Genomic DNA, 27,984 nt, shown 5'->3' on the forward strand with positions numbered 1-27,984 from the left:
GTGTATACTACGAGAACTGCGCTTTGCTCAGGCCAGATCAATACTCGGTCTTATATATCGGATTGCTAGGATAACAAAGGAAGCTCTTTACGAAATAGTCATTGTGAAGAATTGATTGAGGGTTGAATGTAAGGCAGTTCTATATCTTGACGTCGTAAGTAAGTGGAGGAGAAAAAAGACGAGTGGCTGTATCGCGCTTCCACCCCCAACAAACAACCATTTTCTTTCGCACATATGTAAGACAGAGGAAGCTTGATGGAAAAGAGATATGGATTAATTTACAAAAAGAGCAAAAAAAGAAATCCCATGTCCGAATGGCGGCTGGTGAGCATTGCTCCCGGCAGGGCTTGAACCTGCGACCTTCGCATTACCAAGACTTTTGAGTCGTGAGACTTGAAAGTATTAGTACGAAGCTCTAACCAACTGAGCTACGGAAGCCAATCCGGATGGAGGATTCGGTGGATGCGACTCCACTTTCGGAACCAGGATGGCTCTGAACTGTTGAATGACGGCGTACTTATTATGGTATATACAGGATTCACACGTATTGAAGATGTTCACAATATGCTCGCTGAAGACGTATACTTTGAGATTCCTGTAAAAGTAGAAGGCCTGTGTTTGCTGATACGTATTTAACATCGAAATGGGCCTGTGTTGGTATACAGTAGAAAGAAGCCTAGGCGGAGCGTAATAAGAAGAACATCAATGATCACGATGCATTACTTCCCGATGTAGCTGTGTGTATGGGGGAATGAATGCGATTAGATTGCTCCTTGACTAAAGAGTCAAAATTGAGTCCAACAACGTGATAAATGCCCATATTATGGGAAGCTACATGTGGAAGACTGTGATTATGTGGTTGGATTTGGCGGAGTCTGAGCTTATTGGTCATAATCCCATAAGAATCTAAAGTGTATTCAAACATAGGTACACTTAGAGGTACTCCGAATTGTTGAATGGCTGTCTTTAATATTATACACAGGTTACAGCTGTTTTATTTACTGAAATCACAATGCTTAGAAGATTTTATGATGTCAATCTTCGAGCAGATTGTAATGGACGCTGTGCGATTCAATGGAATAGTTTGAGCGTCTGCAGTTGTGCCATGACCCCTCTTTGCTGCTGAGCTTCAAGATACTGATCCCATTACCCAACACTGTAAAAGATCTATATGGACAGCGAGAGAGAGAAAATTTCGCACGAGACAATACATACTCATTGGATGCAGTTTAAATAAATACTAAAATTTATACAGTTATTGGATGATCCATGAACATATCTTATTATCATGTTTTTTCCTTAAGAAGATCGTCCGTATATGCAATATCCTGGATGAACTTAATGGCGACTACTGTGTCAGATTGCTTATGGATAGATTTGCGCGGGAAACTGAGACTCACTTGTCAAAAGCTCAGTTTCATACCTCAGTGGGGATATGCCGAAAACTTCATGAACCAGACTCTCCCTGAATTGCAGCCGACAGCCAGTGTTCCCTTACTCACAACGCTGCAATCCAAGGCCGGCCGATATTCCGTAGGTATCCAGATCAAGTTAACACCATTCCATGTAATCCAAGAGTAATCTTCGTTGAATCCAAAGCCGTCAAAACGGATAATTTGCTCACCACGGAGCGTCATAAGCGCCCCGAATCTTGTCACCAGATGTAAACCATCAGGCGTAAATGACAGGTAATCTAAGCCATCGCGTCTGTGTGTATGAAATTTATGAACGCACTCGCCAGTATTCGTACGCCATAACTGAATGATGCCGCGCTGAGAACTTGATGCGATGAGTGATGAGTCATGAGAGAAGGCTACCGCAGGAAACCAAGTTCCGCCTCTTATAATTCCGCCCCTCATCAATTCGCGGATGCACTCGCCCGTATCAACACTCCATAACTGGATGGCGTGGCCTGATTCTGATGCTAAAAGTGATGAATCGTGCGAAAAAGCCAAAGACTGACTGAATTCTTCATATTCGAGTTCAAGGAAGCAATCGCCTGTATCAACTCTCCACAATGGGATGGTACCCTCTGAAGCTGATGCTATAAGTGATGAATCATGTGAGAAGGCTAAAGTATATATGTTCTCCCGATATGTGAGCTTGCGGAAGCACTCGCCCGTATTAACGTTCCATATCCAGAGAAAAGTTTCATCAGATGTAGCCATAGCCACATACGTTGAATTATGCGAGAAAATGATGCGGCATATCTCCAGAGGCAATTGTTGCTGCGGAGAATCTTGAGAGATATACCATCTCCTGAATTCCCGCACACAGTCTCCTGTCTCAGCGTGCCATATTCGAACGATGCCATCGTATGAAGACGATGCAACGAGCGATGAATCATGAGAAAAGACCATATCTTTTACGCCTTCGCTATAGCCTCTATTTCCTTGGATGCTGTCGCTTGTTTCGGCACGCTTTAGCGGGAGAGCCTTATTGCTATAGTCATCGGATTCCTGGACATCGTTATCTAAGTTATTTTGCCATAAACGAATAGTTCCATCCCCTGATGATGATGCTATAATGGTCGACTCATGCGAGAAAGCCACAGATAAAACACTCTCAGTATGGCCTTCAAAGTTTCGTATACACGTGCCCGTTTCAACGTTCCATAGTCGGACAGTTTTATCTGAGGAAGCTGATACCATAAGAGATGAGTCATGTGAAAGTGCTATAGAAAAAACCTTTCGACAATGCCCTTTAAATTTTTGAACGCAATCGCCTGTATCAGCGCGCCATACTTGAATGACGTGATTTGAAGAGGATGCGACAAGTGATAAATCATGCGAGAAAGCTATCGAAGCATCGGAATGAGATTCTAACGTTTCACGGCTAGCAAGTGTCCGTACGTACGTGCCGGTATTCGTCTCCCATAGCTGGGTAATAGTTTCATGACTAAAGCCTGCTGCTAGAAGCGACGAATCATTTGAAAAAGCCAAAGAAGATCCCTGCATATAACGTTCCTTACTCGGCATGCCTAGTATGTGAACACACTCGCTCGTGTCAACGCGCCATAGCCGGATAACATGATCATCAGATGCCGATGCTACAAATGACGAATCATGCGAGAAAGCCACGGATATGACTGCAAAATCATGACCCTCGAGGGTGTGGACGCATTTACCTGTATCAATGCACCACAGCCGGATAGTCGTATCCTCTGAACCTGATAACACATATAACGAATCATGCGAGAAGACCACTGCATTAACTGGTTTGGTATGGCCCTTAAACTCTTCAATACACTCGCCGGTATTAATGTTCCATAGTCGAATAGTTTTATCATCTGACGCCGATGCTAGAAGCGATGAATTGGGAGAGAAGGCCACGGAATTAACAATATCCAGATGACCCTCCAGTGTCTTTATGCATTGATTCCAACTGCGCTCTACCTTCGGTTCGAGAGATATCCACTTAGGTATTCTCTCCTTGAACAGGTTCTTGACGATACTCTCGCTCGGAGCAAATAAAAGAACCGAAGAGTAAATCTGAAGGGGTGCACTGGCAATTATATGTAAACTTGGCTGAAGGATACGCAAAGCGTCATCTAAAAATTCAGAGAGCAGTTTGTTACTTTTTTTCTGTGATTAAGTCAATAACTTGATACCGTATGCTTTTGCTTACTTTTACTTGGAGAAAAAAAGAAAAGAAAGACTTACCAGTGAAAGCGCTTGTAAGCTTGTGATCATCTTAACGCTCTCTGGTGCTTGCTGTATCAGGCTCAACGCCTCAACCCAATGTAAAAAATGTTGCTCCAGAAATTGAAGTGTTTCTGCATAATTTTCGACGTGATAATTTGCTCCCTGAAGGTGGAATACCCAATTTAAGCATGCGTACTGGACCGCGGCAGGAATGCATACAGCTGGTCAACTATCGAACTCTCCAGTCCCTGTGATCGTAAGCCACACATGTCTTCTCGAAGGAATCCTTTCATGACGTGCAAACAATTATCTGTCATTTTTGCATGAGTTTCTGCTTTATCGATCCAAAAAGGGTTCAGTCCTTTCTTTTCAGAATCGACTAGGAAATCGCGAAAAGATAAATGCAATAACCTTATTGGAGACTCAGATGACTGCGGTATGCTTAAAACGGAATGAAGCATATCTAGTCTTGTATCAATGGCATCCCTAGAAATTCTGAGGAGCTGTAATAGACTGGATGTCGACAAAGGGCTTGCCAGGAGCACGATGCTGCCAACAATGTATTTGAACTGCTGCAACACTTCATTTCGCTCCCTTGTAATAAGCCCAGCAATCTGTTGATTAAGGACAGGCAGGTAGGTTGCGTCGAGTTTAGACTCTTGGCTTTTGGTTTCATACTCTAGGACCTTGCGAAGTTGGTCATCAGGGCTTCCACATTTGCGGTCGGCAAGAAAGCGACATATCGTGGAGGCAAAAATAAAAAGCGGAACTGCCATCTTAACCATAGTATCTATACTAGATTAGCCAGGCCAGTCTCTCTTCAACTATCGATATTCTTACACTGTTTTATTATAGTTATCTCGAATTATCTATAGCTCATGTCTTATTAAAACCGATAAGTCATGCTGAATAACAGGCTCAGATATTTCATAAAGAATGACGTCTTAAAATTCTCCTTGGATTACAGAAAATCCTAAACGAATTAGGAGCTCCGGCCGACTGGTGAGAAAGACTCTTAGCCCCAAACTTTTGTCATAATTGAAGAGACGGATGATAAGTTTAACATCATCCTCTAGCTCACACTCGTCTAGGGCATCAATAACTATAACAATAAAGCCTGATTTTCTCTGATCTAGAGGAAACTTAGATAGAGGCTGCAAGATAAGCTAGTTAAACTACTCCCGTAGCCCTTTGTTACCAATATCAGAATTTAATTTAATTGCATCTTTGACATAAGGTCCGATATCGGTTTGCATTATGGCTAGTTGGGCGGCTATAGTTGTAAATAGCTTTGCCGAGCTTCCTCGATCACCGTCGCCTCTTTTAAAGAAAAAGCTGGCGCCCAGATAACCGGTTCTGACAAGAGATTTGGCAATAGTGCGTGAAACGGTCGACTTGCCTGTTCCAGCCATTCCATTTAGCCAGAAAATGGCCTTGGCGTTTGGATCCTGAGTCCAACTCATGATATGCTGGAGTAATTCAACTCGCGTATCCGGTAAGCAAGTCGGGTTGTGCTCCTCGGCGTGGGAGTCAAAGGCAGCCCCTTCCGCAACTGGAAGTTTGATAGACAGAATACTTTGACTAATATGATTTATCTTTTCATCGACTTCAGTTATTTTTCATCAACTTTGCTCTGTTAGTAGTGCATCATACAGTAAAGGAATAGACTGAGAGCCCACTTTTCATAACTATATCAATGATCCTTTTCTCGGACTCGATTTTCTTGGGGGGGATTCGGTTGAGGAGGTCTTTGGCGTATGCAGCAGCAGTCATTGCTGCATAACCATGCCAATCTGCATATTTATGCGAGTCTGAGTAGTCGCAAACTCCACGGATGACCAGACAAGGAAAGTGATTTATTAACCCTGCTGCCTCCATCTCAAAGCATAGCACAGCATTCTCGGCCGCAAGCCTGTCTCTTAATTTCGCATCGTTCATTAATTGGTTTGCTGAAGCGATGGTGCCATAGTGAACTGTTGGATTGTCATCGTCCTCTGTTCGTTCATGGCGAGGCTGCAAATTGGACGGACTATCAAGGCAAAATGCCGTACAGCTTCTTTCATCTGGCGGATGAACTATCTCGCTTTGGAACAATTTATCGCTACTTGGGTCTGGACGCCTATAATTCTTCTGTAGCTTTCGCTTTCTGGCAAGAATGCCATTGATCATTTCTTCTAACTCATGACCCTCAGCCTCGTATTGAGCTTTAAGTCCGGCGATGGCCGCTCTTAAAATTGTCGGTGGCTGGTCTAAGAATCTGGTTTGTTGGAATGCTTGATCCTGCATCGTTTTACTAAAGTCGTATTGAAATACACCTCCTTTCCCGTTACGAGGCGCGCTGACAACAATGTCGCCTAGGCGGATGTCGTGCTCGGCACTTGGTGCACCACCGCCAATGCCCACCATTAAGCCGATCCTGATATTGGGAAAGCTGTGCAACATATCTCTCGCAACAGTAGCTGCAGAAGCTGTTCCATATTCGCCGTCGGGTAGGACAGCGATGACCACGTTGTGTCTTCCCATTTTCCCTAGAGCATAGTCATTATTATCATGGGCAGAGACATCTTCAGGACCTGCATGCTTCTCGTCTAGAAAAGCTTCGGCGGCGACACGCTCAGTGCTTATAGCACAGATCCACCCAACAGTGTAATCTTCAGGATTCGGCATGTTTGCTAGCGAATAAAAATGTTATCAATTGAGCTCAGTGAGCTTCATCGTGGAAATTTAGTGATGCCGTAAATTCCCGAGAGACATGGAAGAGATAAAATGAAAGAAACACTTGAGCCATTAAGAAAAGCAGCCTTCTCGACCCCGCTCACATGTAGTTGGATCAGGCTGCAGCTATGCATCATATTTGCTGCCCGATGTTTCTATATTCCGAAAGAGAATCTATGTGGGTGATTGACCTATCAGGTGGCCAGCCTACCAGATCCGTAGCCAGCAGTATCCTATTGTCAACAATCCCATGGCTGCCATGTGATTTGGAAAGCTCCTAACATCCCTTGAAATCGTCTACCCAAGTTGCGATATTATGCACTGGATTGTCGCCTAGCTGTTTAATATATGAACAACCCAGTCCACGTTTATATCTACTATTCTAGTAGTCACCTATCGGGACGAATGGATACTGGCTTCGAATATTAGCTCACTCGGCTTCTGCTGCAAAGTGGTTCATCGCGCATAGTCTTTGCCCATAAATACCTATCTATACCCCTGTGGTTACACCCAGACAGGTGCTTCGTGATAGTAAAATAATTCTTTCCAGACAGCTAATGCTGATACGAGTTCAAAGTGTGATTTTTTGTTTCAAATTATGGCTAAATAAACACGAAAGTCCAAAATGATGAGCATCTCCTTCACGCGCCACTCAAGTGCCGTTGATAATATCGGGGAGGGTGACTTTACGACTGGAGACGCCGTCAAAGTATCCGACGATGCCATCGGGGTATGTGATCCTCTGAACTATGTGGCTTGTTGATGTTACACCAGACGATGGCTAAGTTCAATCTTAGTTTGGGGGTGTGACTGCTGAAGCAAGGGCGTTGGTGGTAAAGAATACATGCATGTTCGACCGCCGAATTCGCTTATATATCGGCAACTTCGACATTCATAGCCATCATGTTCATAGCACCATCACTGCCTAGGCTGCAGAAACGATTTCACCTCCTTAGCCTCCTTGTGGATCTGATCCCACTGGATTCCCATCAGTTCCTTGAATGCGACGGCATCAGTATCATTGCTATATCCAATAGCTGTAATAATGTTGTAAATAGACCCAAGATAACCACCTGCCCGCTCGCAGAGTTCGACCCATAAGCCTAAATTTGTCATAGATTGGTTGATGGTTTGTAAGTCCTGAGTGCGTTTAACGATCTGATTTCTGAGCTTGACTATTTCAGAGTCCCTAAGCGCTTTAGGCTCGTCGATTTTCGTGCCATCAGTGGGCTGGCTGAGTCCCAAGTTTTGAAACATCGCGAACTGAGGTGGGCGCGCTTGCTTAATCTCCTGATCGTATTGAGTTTCTACGCTCAAGACTCTGTTTTTAAGCAGAGCAATCTCGCTCTCGAAACGATTAATTTCCTCTCTGGCGCACCCATTAGAGTTCATGAAGGCGTTGTTGGCAAGACGCGAATTTTCCAAGGCCATTCTGCAAGACATCAGGGCCTGTTTCTGAAAGGCTGCGCACCGAGCGACTTCTTCCTCCGTAGTGGACACGTTAGGGATTTTTTTCATCCATTCTTTGGAAACTGACACTAGAGCGAGCGTCTTGTCGAGCATTTCCAGCATGCTGTGTCGAGCGTTTGCCAGAATGCCATTTAGCATCCCGCTACTGGGATGGTCAGAGGAGAATGGCGCTGTGCTAGCTAGCAAAGGAGTACCAGCGAGAATTTTGGAAATGAGTGTTCCGGGATATGCTGAGGGGATTGTGCCAACGGCACCAGCAGCAGTGACTATGGTTGATGTGAGGCTGGGGTGAAAACGGTAGAAGTTGGTGAACAAATCAAGGACCTCAGCAATCTCTTCGGGAGGGCTCTGAGACTGGAAGAAAGCTGCGTCGAGGCGAAGATCGTGAGACAAGGCTTCCCCGGCGAGAGCAAAGATCCCGGTATTAGAAATGTGAAATATGCTGCCTAGTAAACTGTCGAGGACCGCAGAGTTATCCCCTTTTACGCCGTTTGTGGTAACACCGTTGATACCCGTGACTCTGGTTGAGTACCAGTGTCTTGACAATGCTAGGGCCTTGCGACACAATCTGAGCAGACTGTCCAATCGTCTTGAGAACCCTATCGACGTGATGAATCCGTGGAAGTCTTGTGAGATATTGAGGTTCAAAACTGAAGGTCGCAGGGTCTAGTCCTGAGGAGATGGGATCGAAGCTGAAGAACGCCGGGATGGCAGCGGTATGCCAATACTTTATATCTTGTGTTGATACTGGGTGTGAAATAACGGTGGACTATTGGCCATCTGCTCTCATTTATAGACATTCTTTTTGGGCGAACTCTGGACGTGCCGTGTCCAAAGAAGTTAGAGTGTTGCAAGGCATTCCTGGCTCAGTGAACGATCCAAAGTTGCCTTGTTCATGCATATGCACTATTGGCTGCGAAGATGCAGCCCCCATAGCTCATACCCATCCGCTTCATGGCTAGTTGAGTCTTAGTTCACTCTTGTCTTATCCTAATTACACTTTATTGATTTTGAAGGCCAAAGCTGAGATGCTAGTCCAATATTTCCTAACGGGAGTTGGCTCCGAGACTTGATTGGCTACGCGCTATGGGGTGAGACTTGATTCTCGGCACGCCAACGACTAGTCAAGGCCATTAGTTTCTGAAATTGAAGCCGTTCCCTTGTCGCCCAGAAACATAGTGCCCGTAGCCTACCTTTCCCAGTTCTGGACAAGCTGTTTAATTCGTAGCTGAGGTGGCAAATGTGAGTGACCAGTAAATAGAATCGATAGTTTGTCCAATTTCGGTGGTCATGGTTAGACAACGAGTGACTTTGTGATATTGACATTCTCAGAGGTCGGGGCAAACAGCAAAAATCCTTTTTAACGAAGCTCTTCTGGCACTCCGTAGTTTGGCATGAAGAGTTTCGTCGCGCACGAAACCGAACTATTACAGCATTACACTCTTCAGCGCTTTGAGGTTCGTTCTTAATTGTGGTCGCAATTTGCGTTGCCGCAAAAGTCATTCAGAATTGACCAAATATAGCATGATGTGACTTCTGGATAGTTGGTTGAATTCGGCTATAAATACGGCCACTGGGACGTATGTTGCCCTAGGCAGACAGAAGATTGAAGAGGACTGATTGAATATTTGATGTCTTTTGAAGGGGATATATTGAAGCCGATCATTCAGGTGTTTAATCTACTTCTGGGTATCTTTATTCCTCTATCATAGCTTTGAGAGGGAATCTTATTATATAAACGGACTGCGTAGTCTGTTTGAAGCATCTGCCTGTTGGCCACCCAACATTAGCGACAATAAACAAAACCTGCCAGATAGGGTCTATCAGCTCTCTGGTATACCTTGAGATCCAAAACCACTCTTTCTTTCACCTAGTCACTGGCTGGCACTCCACTGGAATGCTTCCCGAATGACTGCTCTTGTCTCATCTGTAATGTCCAGTTCATCCAACTCCTCCTCTGTGGCCCAACGGCTCTCTGAATGTTCGTCTATACTCAACTTCACCATTCCATCGGACACTGAAACCACATAGTTGAGCTGAATAGCGCTCTTGACAACTGAGGCTTCGACTCCTGCGTCGCTCTTAATGGTTTTCTCAGTTTGGTATATCATTGGACCCAGCTGTGCGGAGATTCTGGTGACATCTAGCCCCGTTTCCTCTTTTACCTCACGGACAAGGGCATGTTTGAGTGTCGGGTCAGTTAAATCGACTTTCCCGCAGGGTAACTCAAAGATGTTGGGGAAGTATGGTTCATGAGGTGCCCGTTTCAAGAGAAGAATGCATGGCATTTTTGAAGAGGTCAAATTCGGAATGTGGCGAAATATGGCCGCCCCAACTACAAGCTGGTCGTACTGTTGGCCAGACGCAGAGAGTTGGCATTCTCGAAATTCTTTGCCTGAATAGTTGAGTAATTGCAGGTTAACAGAGTTGTCAACTGAGAAGGATTCGACATGCCTCTGGATTGCCATGGCCATTTTGGCTAGGTAGATGTACTCGGGCTCAAAGCAAGAGAATCCAATGAGCTCGTGATTGTCTTTTTAAAGGTAAATGGATAGCTTGCGGTGTACTCTGTAGGTCATTCAGTGAGGCTTGAGGATTGGCTCGAATCGAGAACAAAATGTCGGTGCTTGAAAGTTAAAGGTCAATGAAGGATGAAGAAGGTGATTCTGTTTGGAGATGCTGAAAGCATCGATTGAGGTAATGACTGAGAAGAGAGGTGAGTTCATACCCTAGCGGTCAGTGAGTCATTGCCGAAAAACACAAGCATCAATTGGGCGCCCGCAACTTGAATTTCGCCAATTCGCATTGGCTGAAAAAAAGTTTAAAGCTCAGAAAGTTGAGGTATATATTTTAACAGCATTAATCTATAAAATAACATCTAGCCCCTCGAATTGATAGGCCAGCTGCCTATAGCCTTTTATAAAGTCAACTCTAGGACGTTGGAAAGACGAGCAGACTGCGCTGTGTTCTGTCAGCTTAGTACCTACAGAAAAATGCTCAATATTTCACAGATTTTTTTTGTGTCAAGAAGATGCTTCGTCCAAAGGGTAAAAGCTTGTGTGATTACTGCTCATGTACTCATTCACTTCGACGTCTTGCCGACAGCGTTCCATATTTTCTTAGGTCATGATTCATTGAGTATATCGCGAAGGTATGAACAACGAAAGAATAGTGAGTAAGTTTAATAGTATGTCTAAAGTGAGACCTTGGGATAGAGATATGTATAGAGGAACAAATTTTATTTTATTTTAATGGCGTGTTATTTTGTTTTGTACTGTAGCCAAGCTGAGGCCACAAATTGAGTGATGGATCAATACATTATCTGAATATAATAGAGAGATATATGGTTCATGTTTCACCAGTTGAAACCCGGAAAGAACCACAGGCCATGCATCGCAAACGAAGCCCAGCAGTACGCTTGTTTATACTGCGCTCCTAGTTCACCGCGTCTCATCTTCCCGACAGTGATACCCAAGGCTTGGGCTAAGTCCACTGCTTGGTTACTGCCTTTCGTTGTGCTTCTCATATACTTCACTTCTTCGTAGAAGGCTGCGCTAAATGCACGACCTGCAGAGCTTTTGATGGGCCACTGACATCCTAAAACTGAAGTGGCCCCATTGTGAAGCAGAGCTGGGATAATCCCCAGAGGTTCATCTCCAGGAGACAAGTCTTGAGCGGCTGATTCGCAGGCAATGATTGTAAAGTGCACGCCTCCTTGCGGCATAGTGGTATTGAACAAGTCAACAACGGAAAGCGCATCTCTTCCTAGAAGCGGGGTTTCGGCATTTTTATTATCGAAAATATCCTCTCCATTGCTCAAAATGAGTGACGATTGAAGAACATCATCTTTGCAATAACTAGCATGGCCGTGATAGTGCAACCATGTGGCCGTGGAGGCCGTCTCAACAAAACGGGATTTTGTCACTTCGGGTCCGAGTAAGACATTGCCTGGTAGAACCGTGGAAAGCGTTTCAATGTGACTGAATATAAGATTGCGCTCGTCGAAATGAAGAGGCTCTTCGTACACTGCGAAAAAGGCTGTAGTTTCTTCCGGAACCCGATCTTCGCAATTCCTTCCGGAGGCGCTACGGTCCAAACACTGGCTCATGACCGCCGCGCTTGATGCGTAAACTACCAGATTGCGCTCAACTAAAGGTCTTTTTTCGATAAATAAGGCGTGTAGCGGTACGTTATTCAGTTGTCCTGATGGTGAGAGCACTAAAAGATCACCTTCGTCTGAGTAATCTGTCAGCCAATCGACAAGAGCATTCATCTCCTGGAGCAGACGATTGCCTGTCTTCTTGTTTAGAGGATGTTCAGCCATATCAGGATATGTGAAGGCTTTAGAAATCCATGCTTGTACCCGAGTAACAGATATAGCCAACTGCTTCGTCCGGGTCGTACCGTCTAATGTCCGGACAAAGCATATTATCTGCGGGTTCTCCTTTGTTTTCGATGACGGAACATACCAATCGACAAACTTTACTCTTTCTGGAGAAAGGTTTGTTCTAGCAAGCGCCATTTCAAGACACTCTGGGTCTATTTCCAGATTCAGCGTCGTATTTCTGATTCGTGCAATCTCAGCTAGTGAAGGATACTCTTGAACACGTTTTCTGATCGAAATAAGTTCCCGCGCTACGAGAATGTGATTTACTCCAGGCTGGTTTAGGGCGTCTAAATGCATTTGTTCTGCCTTCAAAAGGTCACAGGCTATTTGATCGCTATTGATTCTCTGCAATAACTTTTGCGGAACCAATAGTTTTGCGCCGAGAGAGTCTGAGAATGCCCTGGACTTTCCTTTTTGTAGCCATGTCCAAGCTTCAGCTGAGTCGTTGAGACGTAAAGATATGCGGACTCCTAGATTGTATATCTTGAGGCTTGAATCTTTGGCCACTAGAAGTCTTTTGTTCATCAAGGATGCCAGACCTTCAATGGGTATGACGCTCCGCCTCATATCGTCGCATATTGTTTCTGTTTTTCGCAGTTCATCCATGAATCCACTGAGTAAATCACGCTCTAAATATTCTGAGACCGTCGATAGTACGTCTGAAAGGAGACTGCCAAGAGCTAGAGTGTTGCCAATGATCAACTCAGAGCTGCTGGTTTGTCGCCATTGCTGAAGCGATTTATTTGCCAGGTCCAGCGCGGACCATAGCTGTGTTGTGGCCTGGAGTCGTTCTTCTGCAGTAACAGTTTTATTTTCGCCCAGTATTGCCCGGTAACAAAGCCATGCCTGGAGAGAAGCCCTAGAGTACGCCTGCGCTTTAATCATCGGAGGCACAAATGACAGTTTATCAAGATCATTGAGATAATCCGTCGATAGTTTGGAGCTCTCCAAGAAATTCTCTTGGCGCATTAGCATGCTGACTTCAAGGTCCACGAGTTCGCTTCGTTTCAGGACATCTGTCTGACTTGGTAAAAGGTTCTTCACTCTATCAATCCATGGATTTTCGACTGGCGTGGTCTTTAGTTCCGGTTCATCGAATGCTCGCAAATTCTCCCATTTACCAACCAGTATACACTTTTGAACTTCTCCATCAGTATAGCCATTTTCAGCGTCGTTTTCTATCCACTCTTTTAGAATATCCATAGCTGATGATAGCCACTTGATGTCTTCGGCGGATTTTCTTGGGTACTGCTCAGAGATAGAGAGATGACGAAGCCCCAAGATTAAAGCAGCGTCTGAGCAAGCTTTGTAAGATTGTCCAGACTTTGCAATCTCTAGACTCTCTTCTGCGGCCTTAAGAGCTTCCATATTGTTTCCAAAACTTCCATATATCATTGACATGGTGGTTGCTAGGAGCGCGTGGCTCTTTGGATCAACATCTTCAGAAAGTTTTATGTATTGAGGTTCCAGGGCGTTGAGCGCAAACCCATATTCCGATGCATTCAAATTAGCTGAGCCTGCTGCGCGCATTAGAGCAGCATTCTGCATCATTTCACTGCCCATTTCATCGGCCAACTGCTGCTGAAGTTCGATCGCATACTTGACTTGCTCTACATAGGCATCAACTGGCTCCGAGAGAGCGGTTGTGAGGCATAACATCATCTGACCATAGTGATTGACTTCAAAGTACCGTTCAACGAGACTACTTATTTGGACGAATTTTTCTTCGGCCGAAAAGGTGTGACCAGAGGAAATGCGAGTAAGTTCTAAGTCAATGTTGCCGAAAGTATGGGAAACTTTGTTGAATAGTTCTTGTGCTTCTTTAAACGTGTCTTCAGCCTTTGAGAGAACCGTATCGTCAGAAGATTGGAGCTGAAGTTTAAAAATCTCAGCCAAAGTGAGAGCCCTCTCTGTATCCCACTTATCGCCGTCCAGAGCATCTACAAAACTTTGAAGCCGCTGTATTGCTTCCTCTGGGATTGTAATAAGCTGTATTTCGAAGTAAAGTAGAGAGGCAGCCTCTTGTAAACGACTCATAGCCTGCAAGGCTTGCCGTAAAGAAGAAATAGTCGTTAAAGCAGCAGCTTTAGTGGCCGACTCATCAAGCAGACCATGAACGGCAGCAGCTACCATTATTTTCCAATAAAAAGACATCATTAATACCTTGAACATCAAATCAGATTTAATTATTGTATGTGAAAATAAAAATTAACTCACCCTGTATTCTGAAATGTGTGACGTGCTCCCGCCCAACACTTCTATTTCTGGCCCTTGGGTGCTAGAAATCAGTGGGCTTCTATCTTCAGTTTCTCCATGACTTTCAATGACTGTATCAAGTATGACGGGCTTATCTTAAATGTTACAATCAGCACTAGTCATCTAGATTGTGCTCCGAAACGATCATACCAAGATTCCAAGCACTACCAAACCGCCGCGCAATCTCGAGCGCAGTCTTGACCTTTGAAAATCTCACGACTCGTAATGTGAGGGCACGCAGAAGCTCAAAAGCAACAACGTCTTCATCATGATTGGAAAATGCGAAACTTTCGCTCTCGATTTCTGCAGAAGATGGTCCTGGAACATTATTGCAGATATCGGCTGCCAACCGATATTGTCCCTGAGTGAGGTATAATTGGATGGCTTCAATTGCTACGCCCCTCGCGTATTTAACATCTTGCGGCAGCTGTTCAATAAGTAGCGTTGCTTCAGCAAAGTGCCCTACGGAGCGGTAGGCCCTGATTTTGTACTTAATGTCCTCAAGTGACGATTTAGCAGGCTCTTTCGGATGGGTTTCCATTTGCTAATTAGTTAAAGACATGAATTCTGCCTGTGTGCTGAGCGAAATAAATGACTGCTTTACTCAGACTGGGTCCGAATTGTGGCGCTGGGAGAGGTTGTAGGTGGAGAAATCCTGAGCTCTTTGGGGTTTTAGATTCATATATTAACTACATGTACTCAAATCTCTAGTATAGAGCCTTGCAGTAGCACCAAATACATTGTTACATACCTACATGAATGGACTTATGCAAGGCTGTGGTCATGCGCTGGAATGCGTCGGATTTTGTCGCAGGTGTGGCGGGGCACGATTGTTCAATCTTTAGGTTCAGAGATCATAATGTAATAATTTCGCAGGTCACATCCAGTCTTCTCACCTTCTTTCTCATTACCAGATACTACAAATTACTTGTTCGACGGCCATTTTCGAGCATTAGTCCGATGTCAGACACAATAGATCCACATGCGCTCGGTTTTGAGTCCGACTTTGTATTATCAGATGAAGATGACGGTCTGCTGGGAATTCGAAACGATGAACGTGTGAATCGGTCACTTGCGACCCAAGATCAAATCGGTAAAACAGGCTACAGCGCCTATGTTCGTCATGTTCAATACGGCACCTACGAGAATAAATCTGCATGTCTGCTTGGCATTGACTTCGCCTTCCGTTTCCCTCCAAAGGGACTCGGCCGCTTCTCCTCTGCGGAGATCGAAGTCACCTTTGAGAAAGCTTTAAACATCAGCAAACCTCACCTGCGCTCGACTGACGCCTCATTGGACCCGATTGTTGCCAACTTTGCACCTAGACAGATACTTGGGCAGACCAAACCACGAGACAACCATAGAATATTGGAGATTAGCGCACCTGTTATCTTTCACACACCCTTCGGCCCGGCTCAGATGTCTGCCAAGTGGTCCCAAGAGACGACTTTCACTGAGGAAGGGCGACTCGAGGTTCATGGTAACTTGGCACAAGATGACGACCATGATGATGGTGCAAATTCAGTCACATGGGACCTAACAGAGAACTCGGTTAGCAAGAACGGCATTTTACGCTCATTCCGTGGAGTTATTGTCTTGTTTTGTCGCCCTGGCGATGCTTTTTGGATGCGCGTGTCAGTGAAACCTGTTGTAAAATTCGCACTAGATCCCCGGAAATTGTTGACTAAGAGACTTGTGGGTGATAAAGATGAGCCTGTGTTGCTCAATGGGCGACAAAGCCTGGGTAACTCGTCATGTTTCGGTTACAGCGAATTTGATGCTGAAGACTTCCCGTGGCTAGACGTCTTGAATTTACCGCAACCTTTAGGGATCAAAGGTGAAGAGATACCCTAGCTGTAGCTATCTATATAGTTGGATCTTGACAACTGTTGAATACAAAGGAGAGTCGGTCACTGGACTCCATTTTCATTGATGTTGCCACTAGAGTGCCAGTGGCATTATTCATACTCGTAGTTTCGGTGCTGACTTTGCAAAGCATACCTCAGCCTTAATATTGTACGAATTACGCCCATTACTACTTGTACTCCCTTTAAAACAGCTTTGAGATGGCATTTTACCTGTACCGTCATCTAGTTTGTCGATCTATAATCCAGGAGGAACACGGAACAAATCGGCGAAGATGGTTGATCAGAGTAAGCGATCAATTACGGAGTATAAATGCAGATATAAGCGTAACATGACTAACCATCCATGACTCGCATCAGCCGATATGCAGAACTGCAGCGAGTGCTTCTTATGGCAGGAGACCTGATTGCGCCTAGAGAAGCCCGGTGAGTGGACACCATATTTTAGCAAGCGATAGAAGTCTGCTAAAGGTTCAACAGCTGTAACACAGTTATAGAAGTTAAACTTATAATGAATAGGAGAGTCAATAGGCTTTGACGCTGAGTATGACAAGCTTGAAACATATTTTGATTACAAGCCAGATGAGACAGATGCTTTGTTATCCAGCAAGTATAAGGTTTGACTGATCTAGGCGAGAAAAGGGTCATAGAATACACGGGTAATGGCTCGACGCCGACTGAGCTGGAAACGTCAGATGCCTTAGAAAACTGCGTCATCATACAGAAGAGCGCATCCTTTCGCCCCGAAATTCATCTAAATGCAATGTACACGAAGAATTGAGTTATACACAACCTCAAAACTAAGCCCACACTGAGCGAATGCGGAGTTTTTACATTTGTAAGCGCATGGTATTTGTGAGAACGCATGCGGAGGTCGATCTCCGTTGACACTCTCCTCGCATTGTTATCAACACGGATGGTCAAGATGAGAAGTCATTTTATTTAGTCAAGATGAGGAGTCAGCACCTATGCTATATACAAACGTGGAAATGCCGAAAGAAGCCGATGACAAGTGAGGAGCATTGAAAATGCAAGAGGCACTCCGACATCGCAGCTAGATCTACCAACCTATCAGAGATCCGCCAGATTGAGCAACTAGATAGCTTGGGTTTGAGTATACATCTCTCAAAGGTCGAGTTCTTCTACCTCGAGCTGCATCCGTACACAACGCGTTCAATTGTCTTCGTACGTCGTGATTGCCGCCAATACTATCATAATATTCCGAACTGGGTCAGCCATGATTCTCTATGGTCGGGGGCAATTCCAGGGGATGTTATCAAATGTACAAGTTCAGTTCGTTGTTGTTTAGTATCTTCATCGTAAATAACTAGGTGATAATACCCCACGTATGCAATTACGGTGTTGGGTATATCCTACGATATCTTATGCCGCTGTATTCCGTGAGCTCATGGCGTTTACCGAGGCTGAGTTTCTGGTTCTCAAAACCCATGTTCATATTTCTATTTCAGTATTCTCGTACAAGTTATAAGCTATTGCCCAGACTTCAAAACGTGTATCATCTCCTATAATATTCCAATAAACTACACATCCCATTTGTGTATGACTCATTAAACCTCTGTTCTATAATCCGCATACTTCCTTCCGATAATGCAACTAAAAACCCGCAGAGAAAGGCCGTTTGTCGTCTGGCTTGGCTGCCCGAGACATGACGGAGGAGAATATCTCTCAGACTTTCGTAATGAGTTCGACTATACTGTACGTAGGTTACGTTGCGTTCAATAGCAGTTAAAGATAATCGGCTGATCCAAGCTCTGCTAGATACTCGAAGCCGATAATCGTCAAGAAGTGAAAGAAAAACTTCCGGCTCTCATAGCTAAGCATGGTCCTATTGACGCTCTTATTGTACCAATGGGCACAATGACGTATGCACCTTTCGACCAAGATCTTTTCGGTCCCTTAGCTTCCGAGTGTGGTATCATCACCTCGTCAAAAGCCGGATACGACGAGTTTGACGTTGAATGGATAACGAGCCAGGGAATTTGGCTATGTAATACGACCAATGCAATAGTCGAATCCACGTCTAACATGGCTATATTCCTAACTCTCGCTGCTGTACGCGATACGTATCGCACAGAGCAGACGCTCCGCAACGGTGCTTGGACCAGCGTTCTGTATCCCACTCACGATATCACGGGTATGACAATTGGCATCATTGGAATGGGGAAAGTGGGCAAGCGAGTGGCGTCAAAGGCGAAGGCTTTCAGCATGTGCGTCAAGTATTTCAATCGTCATCGATTGAGCGACGAAGTGGAGGCCTTGTACAGCGCCTCTTATTGTGACTCTCTACATGCTTTATTGAGCGTGTCGGATATTATATCGATCAATTGCCCACTCAATGACGATACTCGCAATCTCATTTCCACAGCCGAGTTTGCGGTTATGAAAAATAATTCATATTTGGTCAACACTGCACGCGGGGCCATTATCGATGAAAATGCCTTGATCCAGGCTCTTGAATCCGGCAAAATTGCCCGAGCTGGGCTTGATGTGTTTTGCAACGAACCTCACATCAATAGCTATTTCCAAAATAGCGACAAGGTCATATGTCAGCCCCATATGGGTGGCGTTACTCAGGAAGCTTTTCGGCTTGCTGAGATAGAATGCCTCGAAAATATTCGGGCGTACTTTAAAACCGGGAAGCCTATCAGTCCGGTTAATGATCCGTCAGCTCGATTCCAGAAAGAATAAACAGTAAGCAGATTCAGATATATATACCACAACTGAGCAATGCTGCATTATGTAGCATTGTAAGATTGAAGTCTGTAGCCACCACTATGATAAACAGCAAAATTGAAATCGCTCCGAGTCAGATTAAGACTTAGTGGATTATTTGACCCAAGTCCGTATTTTCGGGGAGGATATCTGCAACTCCTCGCTCTAAGGAGGTCATTCAGACCAAAGTACAGTCAGCTTTATTGTATTATTGAGCTTCCCATCTTTAAGTTTCTTCCACAAGCCATAAACAGCTCGTTCTCTAACACAAAATCGACACAAAAGCCCTATCAGTTGAGCCTTTTACCCGTGAACTGGATATAGGGCACAGTAAATCATTTGAACAAGCTTTAACATCGGTGGTTGGTGTTATCGTTGTGCGCAAGCCGCACGATGCAGCCGAACAACAGGGCATTGTGAGGATACGGTAAGACAAGTAACCTGATATATGTAAATCGACGACACGGAAGCTCCGACCTGGCTCTAACAACTCCTACAAATTTTAGAATTAAAAAGCCACAGTTACGGGGCAACTTGATAGTTTGTGAGCCAAGAATTAAAATCTTTCCGGTTTAACGTTCCTATTTATAGACATAATCCTCGTGGCTTGAATAGCCGGGATACTAAGGACTCCGCGGCGTCATAATGGCTCGAGTTGCTTGCATTTCTAGTGACGCTAGGAGATTAACCAAACGTCAGCAACGACCCCAAGAGACATGATAGAGAACATTCTCCTCCTTTGCGGAAGATGGATGGCAGTTCTCTTATAGCTTCTAGATTTATTAGGCCTCTCCCCTATAAGGTATAGAAGTTCATGCTACTTTCCCAGCCATTTCGTATCATCCAGCCGGGTAAGTCGAGTAGTAATGATTGTCACCCTGATGGATAACGGTACGGTTGCCAAAACTATTACCCGTAACGTCGCGTTGGTCTTGTAGAAGGCGCTGGTCCACTAGGTTATCTTGCCATCGCGTGGATTTGGCCTCGTCGCTATAAAGGCCTTGCGCCGTTTGGGGAGCACGTACGCTGGGTACTCCTTTGGCTTTTTTCAGCCCTGCCTTGGCCTCAGGCCTGTCACAATCTGTTAGTTGGACACATTCAAGGCATGGAGGCTAGAGCTTCCCCAGTTGGTGACGAACTTCGATGCTATTCGACTATCTTGAATCCCGCGTGGGAGAGTTCGAAATTTTTGAGATGTCTGAGGAGTATCGAGAAGTGTCTCCGATCCTGACTTCTCTAAATCGGGTCTTTTGGGTTTCGGTCGTGCAGTCGCTCCTTCTATGGAGTAACGTTGAATATTGCCCGACTCGTCAACCCAGCCAGTACTCTGGATCATCTTCTTGAGGGGTGCAACAACCTTCTTAAAGAGAATTGCGCGTCTCTCTGCAACAGTTAGCTCTTCCTCTAATTCTTCCGCCGTTTTCTGAAGACTGTGCGCCGGAGAGTTCGGCGGCTTCTCCTTCGGATCTGGCCGGAAGAAGTTTTCGCTAGCACAATTTGCAACGATGACGCGATATTCCTCCAACGTTTGGGTATTCTTCAGACTGATGTCGGGCCATTTCTTTTTCTGTACTCCTTTGCGGATCTTGGACGAGGCGTCATTTATTATCGTTTCGAGGGTTGGAGGTTCGATATGGTTGGTGGATGAGGCCGGGCCTGAAGAAGTTGCTTGCTTTTCCCAACGCTTCTTCTGACCAAGCTCGTAAAGTATGGTACCAAGTGCCAGAACACGAGGGTATCGGTGAAGGAATTGCCCCGGTGGCAGCCGCTCCATGGAGTCTCTTTCCGTCATCTGCTCTAATGAGAAGGCGTAATATGGCGCCCAGTCAACACCAGGTTCATCATCATTATCTTCGTCCTCCCTCTCTCGAAAGAGCTGAATAGACTTCGTCGTCCAACAAACACCCATGAAGTCCGAATCGTAGAATTGCCAGACAGATTTAGCGAGTATATAGGCGAGGATTAGTTTAGTTTTGGGGACCAGGGAATTGTTACTGAGCACATCGGCTAATGAAATACTTCTTCCATCAGCAAAGTCGACTTCAATCCCTACAGCGCGATTAAGGTCGAGCAGTGTTTCGTCTTTGATGCGGACATCCATACTCCCTGAGCCGATATCTTTGCCAAGGAGCTTGCAGAACTCGGAAGTCGATGCCACCTCTGTGGCATCGTCTCGTCTCGTCTCGTCTTGAACAGCATCGTAGCACATCTTATCTGCAAACCCCACCGCCCGCGCCTTGCGTTGTTTTCTGGATTCTTTGGGTTAGCAATTGTATTCTGTATCTGAGCAAGTCAACATGCCTTGGAACACGAAATTGTAGGTGCTGCCACTCGATCTTTTCGTCGTATTCGCATGATCCTCTCTTTGAGAATACCGTATGAAAAAGGATCTCATCGTCGATTAAGCCAAAGTTTGCCTGAAGCTCGAGTCTTCCCCAATGTCTTTTCGGTGTTTTCGACGATAGGTTGGGCAACCCACAATTACATTTCGAGTATTTATTGATGACCTTGTACAGTGTATCGTAAACATGCCTTGGGTAACTTTCATCCTCATCTGATTTCGTCTTTGTATTTTTGGGATTTAGTTGTGATTCAGTATCTTGTTGCGCCGATTCGGCATGCCTCTTGGCCTGGTCTTTGACTCCAGAGAAACTTTTGAGAAAAGCGAAGTACGGGCCAGTTATGTAGGTTGATGCTGACGCAAACTCTTCTACGCTCTTCTGTACTTTGCGGAATATGCTGATATCTGAAGCTGATCGGATAGTCTCTAGAGGGTTCGCAGTAACTAAAGCATTGAGCGTTGGAAAGCGAGCAGAAGGCTCGTTTTGTTGGTTGAACTTGGCTAAATTGTTCGTGGGGTACTTCATGCTCTAGTTAATTGACAGATTTCCCTTATACGGGTGGTGTAGATGGGATTACGGACTGTACAAACCAGCTCCAATCCGCACAAGAATGTCTCTAACTTGACCGCCTCGTCATCTTGTTGATCACTGTGCTCTCTCTGTTCGTATTTGTCTTGGCTGAATGAAATACACATGAGAGAAGTGGCTAGAATGACCAAATTCTTGATGTGCTCCTGTCTGGAATAGTTTCTGAACCAGGATCCTCGCCATTTGGTTTGGAGTTCTCCAGCAACTACTGCGACGTCTTGTGCCGCACGCTGGGCAAGCTCCACCTGTGACAAGGGCTCCATGATCAGGCAGCTGATGGATGAGAAATTATCGCAGTAGAATAACAGGTGCGTTTGGGTGTCGAACGAGCTAGGAGCATCGTTAGAAGGGGCCGATATCTTGCAGGGGCCAGCCGGCACAAGATAGTGTCTGTATTCGCCTATGCCGTCCTCATAGGCTCACTCATGTTTTCATAACTAATGCTTCCTGCTTTCCAATCTCGATGATTCTGGGAGCGATTGTATGGAGATCGTTGGGCAGCTGCTGCAAGGCTGGGAAAGGAGGGGTAGAGTTCACTATTGAGCTCGCTCTTGATTGGAGATGCCAGGTGGTGCGGCTTGAGTCCACCATTCACAATAACAGTCGTCTTAATACTGAGGGAAAATCTCTCAGCCTCAGTGGCAGCCTAATCGTATGCGGTTTTAAATTCTACATTGCACTTCAATACTACTTGAATCATCATGGTTCCTACATAAGTATTGGCGCCAGACTCACCTATCACCCCAACACGCCAAATCGCACTCCTCATCGTTTGTCAGGCGTCGGTTACCAGACCTAATTCTTGGGATTAACAGCGTACGGCTGAATGACCACCTCAATCGCCGTAGTCCAAATATTGCCGCATTCTACCTCAATCGCAAACTATTAAAGCCCTATTGACATTGTACTGCCTTTACCATGACTTTACCGGCTTCTGAGTCTCAGATGCCCGAATTTGGAGACATCCACCATGCAACAATGGGATGCATCTCTGATTTCGAGAGCTGTCTATCCATCAAGCCTCTTATGAAGGAGGGCTGGGCTGAGAGTCGACTTGCCGACCTAAATCTTTGGGCCTCAGGCGTTGGTGCACTGGCGAGTCCTGATGCTTCGCTTGATCGACGACTACGGTTTCAGCCAAAGCCTCGACTGGTCCTGATCAACCTTCTCCTAACTCTTCGGGAATTCATCAGTAGCTGCCGCATGCATGTTTTGAACGAGACTCATGATAAAAAGGAAAACATCGACAATGAAGCAGAATCTGATATCGCCCCTGTGTCTCCTGCAGAGAGTACTTTAGATTTAACTCTTGGTGATGATTCGAATCCTACTGGAAGTTCTACCTCTTGGTTTACAGCGTTGGCTTACAGCCTAAAGACCGCCTCGGACACTTCTACAGATTCCAGCGTAGGAGACGGGTGGACGATCCGCATTCTGAAGTGACGCTAAAGAAAGCAATGAAAGACGTTGATGATATCCTAGACCAGCTCATTATGCTTGGCTTCGCGATTCGAAAGTCGGGAACAGTCGCAAGACTACGCAAAGCCGACTCATCATTTAAACCCAACGAGAACGAGGATTTGCAAAAACACCTTGAGTTCATATTACTCAACAGTGCTGCTGGGAGGCAGAAGTATAGTGAAGAGAACGTGGAGAACACTACTGAGAAAAGAATGCGGGAGGTGACCCCAGAGCAGCAGCATCTGATCCTAGCAAATTTGCGGCGTCGACATAGATTCCGATATGCGAGACGGCATCAACAAAAGTTGGACCAATTCACAATAAATCCTCTGGTAGCGATGTCTAAGCCGCTTGTACACACAACTGAGAAGCACCAAGGAATGATTCCTAGGCTTAACAGATCGCCTGCTTCAGATGATGGGAAGTCACTGCCAACAGAAGATTTTCCAAGCACAACACCGTCCAATGCTCCGCCAAAAAACCTCCAAGGCCCAGAAATGAGCGCGACTACACCTTCTGTGCCGGAAGTCGACATCTTGCAAATAGCAATACCTATGGCAGCAGCTGCTAGTCGCGTGTCAGTGTCAGTTGCAACAATGCATTATCCCTCGCCTCCTCCTATATCTCAGCAGATGAGGGGATTTAAGTGCCCTTGTTGTTATCAGACATTACCAGAAATGTTTCAGAATTGGTCGAGATGGAGGTATGTCACAGTTTAACTACATTTAATGTAATCCTTAATAAATGTTTACTAATGTTTATAGAAAACACCTTATGGAAGACCTTTGTCCCTACACATGTCCATTTCCAAAATGCCCAAGACCAGAAGTTTTGTACATCTCACGGGCAGCCTGGCGTGATCATGTGCTCCAAAGTCACGGCGCAGGCCAGAACTGGGAATGTTTGGCCTGTGCTGGAACTGGAATGCCGAACACGTTCCTATCTGCCGAGGAGTTTGTCAGCCACAACCGGACCAAGCATATAGACACCATATCGGAAGATCAAATCATCGTTCTACAAAACACATGTCGTAAGATAGTTCCTCCGAATATTCCTCAGTGCCCCCTGTGTCCATGGCCTCAGGATGAGAAAGAGACACCAGATGCCGTCGCGAACCTTGAGCATGTCGGCAACTGCATCCACGAATTCTCACTTAATGCTCTACCTTGGGCTGAGTCTTTGGTCAGAGATGCAACTGACCCGCCAAACCCTGCTCTTTGTGCAAAGGTCGAAGAGTGGCTTAAGAGTACCGAGGAAAAAGAGAGCGCCCATATTCAGAAGATTAATATCAAGACGTTCGTTTTCTTTCCAACACAGCCCCTGCCAATTAAACAGGAGTGGGTATATATTCCCGAGGAATACTTTGCCGAAAGTTCCAAAGAATCATCTGATGTAGAACGGGGATCCCTGTCGTTGGACTCTGATGTGCCTGAGGTCAGAGGAACATATTCAGATGACATGTCGGACAAAACTTCTGAGGAGATTTCAGAGCAAATGACAGCAGAAGAATTTCAGGCTAGCATGGTGAAATTTATCAATGAAACTGGCCTCGACTATTTCTTCGAGAAAGGTGATCAATTCTTGGAGACGGTCGCTAAAAAAGCGGTGCAGCTTCAAGGAATGGTTGAGAACCAGCTGAAAACAAAACATATCCAAGACATTGCGAATCTTGCTCTTTACCAACTAGTCTTCTATTGTGGTAAGTTGAAATGAAGGTATATTATATTATTAAGTAAATGAACAGATACTAATTATTATATTGCTTTTCATAGATGATAGCAGTTCTATGATACAAGGCACCCGCTTCATCGACCAGATTGAGTTTGTTCGACGAGCAGCCCGAATTTCTACATTGTTAGTCCCTGAAGGCTATGGAACAGGCTTACAATTTATAAATGACAGGCGCCAGATAGACCAAAAGCTAAATGTAGAGCAAGTCGAAGAAATTATGAAGGCCATTGAACTCCGTGGCAGAACGAGGATTGGCACCGAGCTTCAGCAGAAGATTCTTCAACCCCTCGTTTATGACGTTATTAATAAAGGAGCGAAGTTAAATAGGCCTATTCTTATTTTCTGTATTACAGATGGTTGTGCTACTGGTGAAACGAGAACCTACTTTAAAGAGGCGATTATAAACTGCGTTGAGTTCCTTGACAATCATGGATACCCCTTTCAAGGTAAGCCTTTATTTCAATGAGTTATTTTTATAAGTATAGTATATTAAATGTTAATATTTTTAAAAGCTGTTCGGTTTCAAATTAGTCAGATTGGTAATGATTCAAGCGCTATGGATTTTCTTGAACAGCTTAGAGAGGATGACGAACTTAAGGACTGGCTTTTCTATACTTCGCGTAAGTGGTTTTATATGGCGTCGTAACTTAATAGCAATTACAAAAAAGCTAATACAGACTCTAAATTAAAGAACGCCTTGACGAGGCACAAAGGAATTTTGATCTTAATGAAGACGATCTTGAACAATGGGTATGTTTGGTTGCAATAGATGTCTAATTAAATAATGCTAATAAAACGCACAGACCTTACAAACGCTTATGGGGCCAATTACCAGCTTGGAAAGCATAAGAAACTAGATAATATAGAGTTTCATGCCATGGCTATATGCTTTCGAGCCCTGAGGAAGACTGTTCAACCTAGTCTTGATATCTTTAGGTAATTTCGCATCCTAGAATCTATAATATGCTCACAAGTTCGGATAATATGATTATGAAATCAATTACCCTTTGGACAGTAATACTTCTGCCGAGGACCTTTATATCCGCAAGCACTATAAGTGTGCACATACTTGATCTCCTACTTACTGATTGATGCTATACTGGGCACTTTTTAGCACTATCTAACTAAACTAGATACTCTATGGTAATCGCCGAGAAAAGATGTTTTAAAAACCTATGAGGGGGCGTGCCTCTTCATGAATCACCAATCGTGACGATATGACGTTAAGTGCGCTGCAATAATTAATTCTCTCTTATTCACTTGTCCCTGGCACTTAAAAAAAAAAAAAAAGGAGAAAAAGTCTCATAGAAGACAAGTGGATATAAGTGTAAATCAGCATTAATTTCTATCAAGCTGGCTGTTGAGTCCAAGTCAGGCATTTGATGGTAGAGCCAGATGTGGCAGCGAAAGAGTACATGTATTCGGCTCCCATAACTCTCCTGAACCATTCACTGCCTTGGTTTCGAAATTTTTTGAAACTGGTTGACACTATTACCTTTGTGGTCAAGAAAGGTCATTGGCAATTTGACAGAATATTATCGGATACACATGTGGTTTATACCAACCCATGTACGATACGACATTACGCACGAAGGGAATGCTATAGCTACAGTTGGACCTCGGGAACCTTGTGACTTTAATTGTGGACCTTGTTAGTTTGTGTTCGAACCCGTGAAAAAAAAGAATCATTGTTTAAGACAGCAGCAGGGTAACTTTTCTGTGGCTGCAAGCTCACAGAACTGAAAATAGACACCTCCCTAAATAAGTAATTAAGAAGTGGACCTCCTGCCGGAGATGGAAATCCGCCACAGTTGGTTCCTGATTCTGGAAACGAGTCGTATTCCCGACTGACGTATTTACAGTAAAATACGCCTTTATTCTGGGGGTTTATGATGTCTTTAGTAGCAGACAGAGTTAAATGTTTTTACTTACCTAGACCGGCGGCGGACCTTTTCGTTTTGTGTTATTTTCTTACTTATCCACCATCATGCGCCGTATTAGCACGTGTTCATCCTCCGAGGAAACGCTGTCCCAGCTGATCCGGCTAGTTTGGGACTTGTAAATCTAGTCATACGCGCTCCTGAACTCTGGATCGGCTCTGCTTTGGTTGCTATGATTGGGCAAAGAACGTCAAATAGATCATCTCACAGCAACATCTTCCCCTCGCTTCGGCTTCGGCAGGGGTTTCCCCACACGAATGCGACTCTGTGATTCCCGTGAGCAACAACGAGAGCGCAATCCCGCTCCAATCACGAGGGATCTGCTCAACCAGAGAACAGGCTTAATGCGCAGCTTCGTCGGTATCATGTTTTGGAAAGCCGCTTCTCGGATTTAAGCACAAATTCCTGAAGCGAGGTCAAGCTTGGAAGGATAATGAAAGGCAGCTCGAATGATGCTCTGATTTGGACATGTGATGTTGCCTCAGGACGGCTTTAATTCCCGACATTAACAAGGTTTCCCCACGATGGCAGTGGATACTTGTTTGATCCTTCTTCAGGCAGCGCTGGAATATCTGCTGCTATTGGTACGCTTGGTGGAAATTCCCGCACGGGCCAAATTGAGCAAGCCGAAAGGAAGCTATTCAAGTAGCCTGGTGACTAGTGAAGCGGTATTCTGTTTCAAGCGTTTGGTAGAATCTGGTTAATATCGAGCCGGGACTGGAGTAGTCCGTCATAGTCTCCGATGACGCCGGTAGTTGAAAGGAACGCCTAGATGAAGGATGTAAGTAAGGGCTAAGTAAAGCCGAACATATTATCAATTCTTGAGGGGTTTTTGTTAGTTGAATTCCTGTA

The 27,984-nt window shown here is 44.8% G+C and overlaps 9 protein-coding genes and 1 non-coding gene across 10 annotated transcripts; 4 read left to right on the top strand and 6 right to left on the bottom strand.

The window, feature by feature from the left end:
* Nucleotides 1-332: 332 nt before the first annotated feature.
* Nucleotides 333-438, bottom strand: M431DRAFT_t10. Its single transcript has one exon. It is a non-coding gene; the product is annotated as a tRNA-Ile (tRNA).
* Nucleotides 439-1,424: 986 nt separating this feature from the next.
* M431DRAFT_538258 (hypothetical protein) lies at nt 1,425-6,311 on the bottom strand (the record flags this gene model as incomplete). Its single annotated transcript, XM_024921029.1, has 8 exons — nt 1,425-2,239; nt 2,276-3,584; nt 3,663-3,839; nt 3,875-4,434; nt 4,485; nt 4,610-4,776; nt 4,843-5,196; nt 5,324-6,311. 8 exons carry the CDS (start codon nt 6,309-6,311, stop codon nt 1,425-1,427), a joined length of 4,371 nt encoding a protein of 1,456 aa, XP_024780791.1.
* A 966-nt stretch (nt 6,312-7,277) lies between these two features.
* On the bottom strand, nt 7,278-9,332 carry M431DRAFT_477502 (hypothetical protein; the record flags this gene model as incomplete). The annotated part of the gene is made up of 2 exons (XM_024915570.1): nt 7,278-8,479; nt 9,023-9,332. 2 exons carry the CDS (start codon nt 9,330-9,332, stop codon nt 7,278-7,280), a joined length of 1,512 nt encoding a protein of 503 aa, XP_024780792.1.
* A 371-nt stretch (nt 9,333-9,703) lies between these two features.
* M431DRAFT_71508 (hypothetical protein) lies at nt 9,704-10,297 on the bottom strand (the record flags this gene model as incomplete). The annotated part of the gene is made up of 1 exon (XM_024921909.1): nt 9,704-10,297. One exon carries the CDS (start codon nt 10,295-10,297, stop codon nt 9,704-9,706), a length of 594 nt encoding a protein of 197 aa, XP_024780793.1.
* Nucleotides 10,298-11,062: 765 nt separating this feature from the next.
* On the bottom strand, nt 11,063-15,099 carry M431DRAFT_105241 (hypothetical protein). The gene is made up of 3 exons (XM_024911571.1): nt 14,623-15,099; nt 14,434-14,567; nt 11,063-14,379 (listed from the first exon to the last, which is right to left on the bottom strand). The coding sequence occupies exons 1-3, from the start codon at nt 15,011-15,013 to the stop codon at nt 11,185-11,187; spliced, it is 3,720 nt and encodes a 1,239-aa protein (XP_024780794.1). The 5' UTR covers nt 15,014-15,099; the 3' UTR covers nt 11,063-11,184.
* A 242-nt stretch (nt 15,100-15,341) lies between these two features.
* On the top strand, nt 15,342-16,411 carry M431DRAFT_503265 (hypothetical protein). The gene has a single exon (XM_024918283.1). The coding sequence runs from the start codon at nt 15,433-15,435 to the stop codon at nt 16,324-16,326; it is 894 nt and encodes a 297-aa protein (XP_024780795.1). The 5' UTR covers nt 15,342-15,432; the 3' UTR covers nt 16,327-16,411.
* A 1,372-nt stretch (nt 16,412-17,783) lies between these two features.
* On the top strand, nt 17,784-19,046 carry M431DRAFT_515515 (hypothetical protein; the record flags this gene model as incomplete). Its single annotated transcript, XM_024920275.1, has 2 exons — nt 17,784-18,053; nt 18,117-19,046. The coding sequence occupies exons 1-2, from the start codon at nt 17,946-17,948 to the stop codon at nt 19,044-19,046; spliced, it is 1,038 nt and encodes a 345-aa protein (XP_024780796.1). The 5' UTR covers nt 17,784-17,945.
* Nucleotides 19,047-21,280: 2,234 nt separating this feature from the next.
* On the bottom strand, nt 21,281-22,107 carry M431DRAFT_71912 (hypothetical protein; the record flags this gene model as incomplete). Its single annotated transcript, XM_024921964.1, has 2 exons — nt 21,281-21,931; nt 21,994-22,107. The coding sequence occupies 2 exons, from the start codon at nt 22,105-22,107 to the stop codon at nt 21,281-21,283; spliced, it is 765 nt and encodes a 254-aa protein (XP_024780797.1).
* Nucleotides 22,108-22,620: 513 nt separating this feature from the next.
* On the top strand, nt 22,621-23,599 carry M431DRAFT_204122 (hypothetical protein). Its single transcript, XM_024913368.1, has one exon. The coding sequence runs from the start codon at nt 22,919-22,921 to the stop codon at nt 23,441-23,443; it is 525 nt and encodes a 174-aa protein (XP_024780798.1). The 5' UTR covers nt 22,621-22,918; the 3' UTR covers nt 23,444-23,599.
* M431DRAFT_489892 (hypothetical protein) lies at nt 23,458-26,049 on the top strand (the record flags this gene model as incomplete). Its single annotated transcript, XM_024916737.1, has 6 exons — nt 23,458-24,164; nt 24,226-25,160; nt 25,234-25,638; nt 25,705-25,812; nt 25,884-25,942; nt 25,996-26,049. 6 exons carry the CDS (start codon nt 23,458-23,460, stop codon nt 26,047-26,049), a joined length of 2,268 nt encoding a protein of 755 aa, XP_024780799.1.
* Between the last annotated feature and the right edge of the window lie 1,935 nt (nt 26,050-27,984).

Source organism: Trichoderma harzianum (genome assembly GCF_003025095.1).
Source record: "Trichoderma harzianum CBS 226.95 unplaced genomic scaffold M431scaffold_1, whole genome shotgun sequence".
Lineage (NCBI taxonomy): Eukaryota > Fungi > Ascomycota > Sordariomycetes > Hypocreales > Hypocreaceae > Trichoderma > Trichoderma harzianum.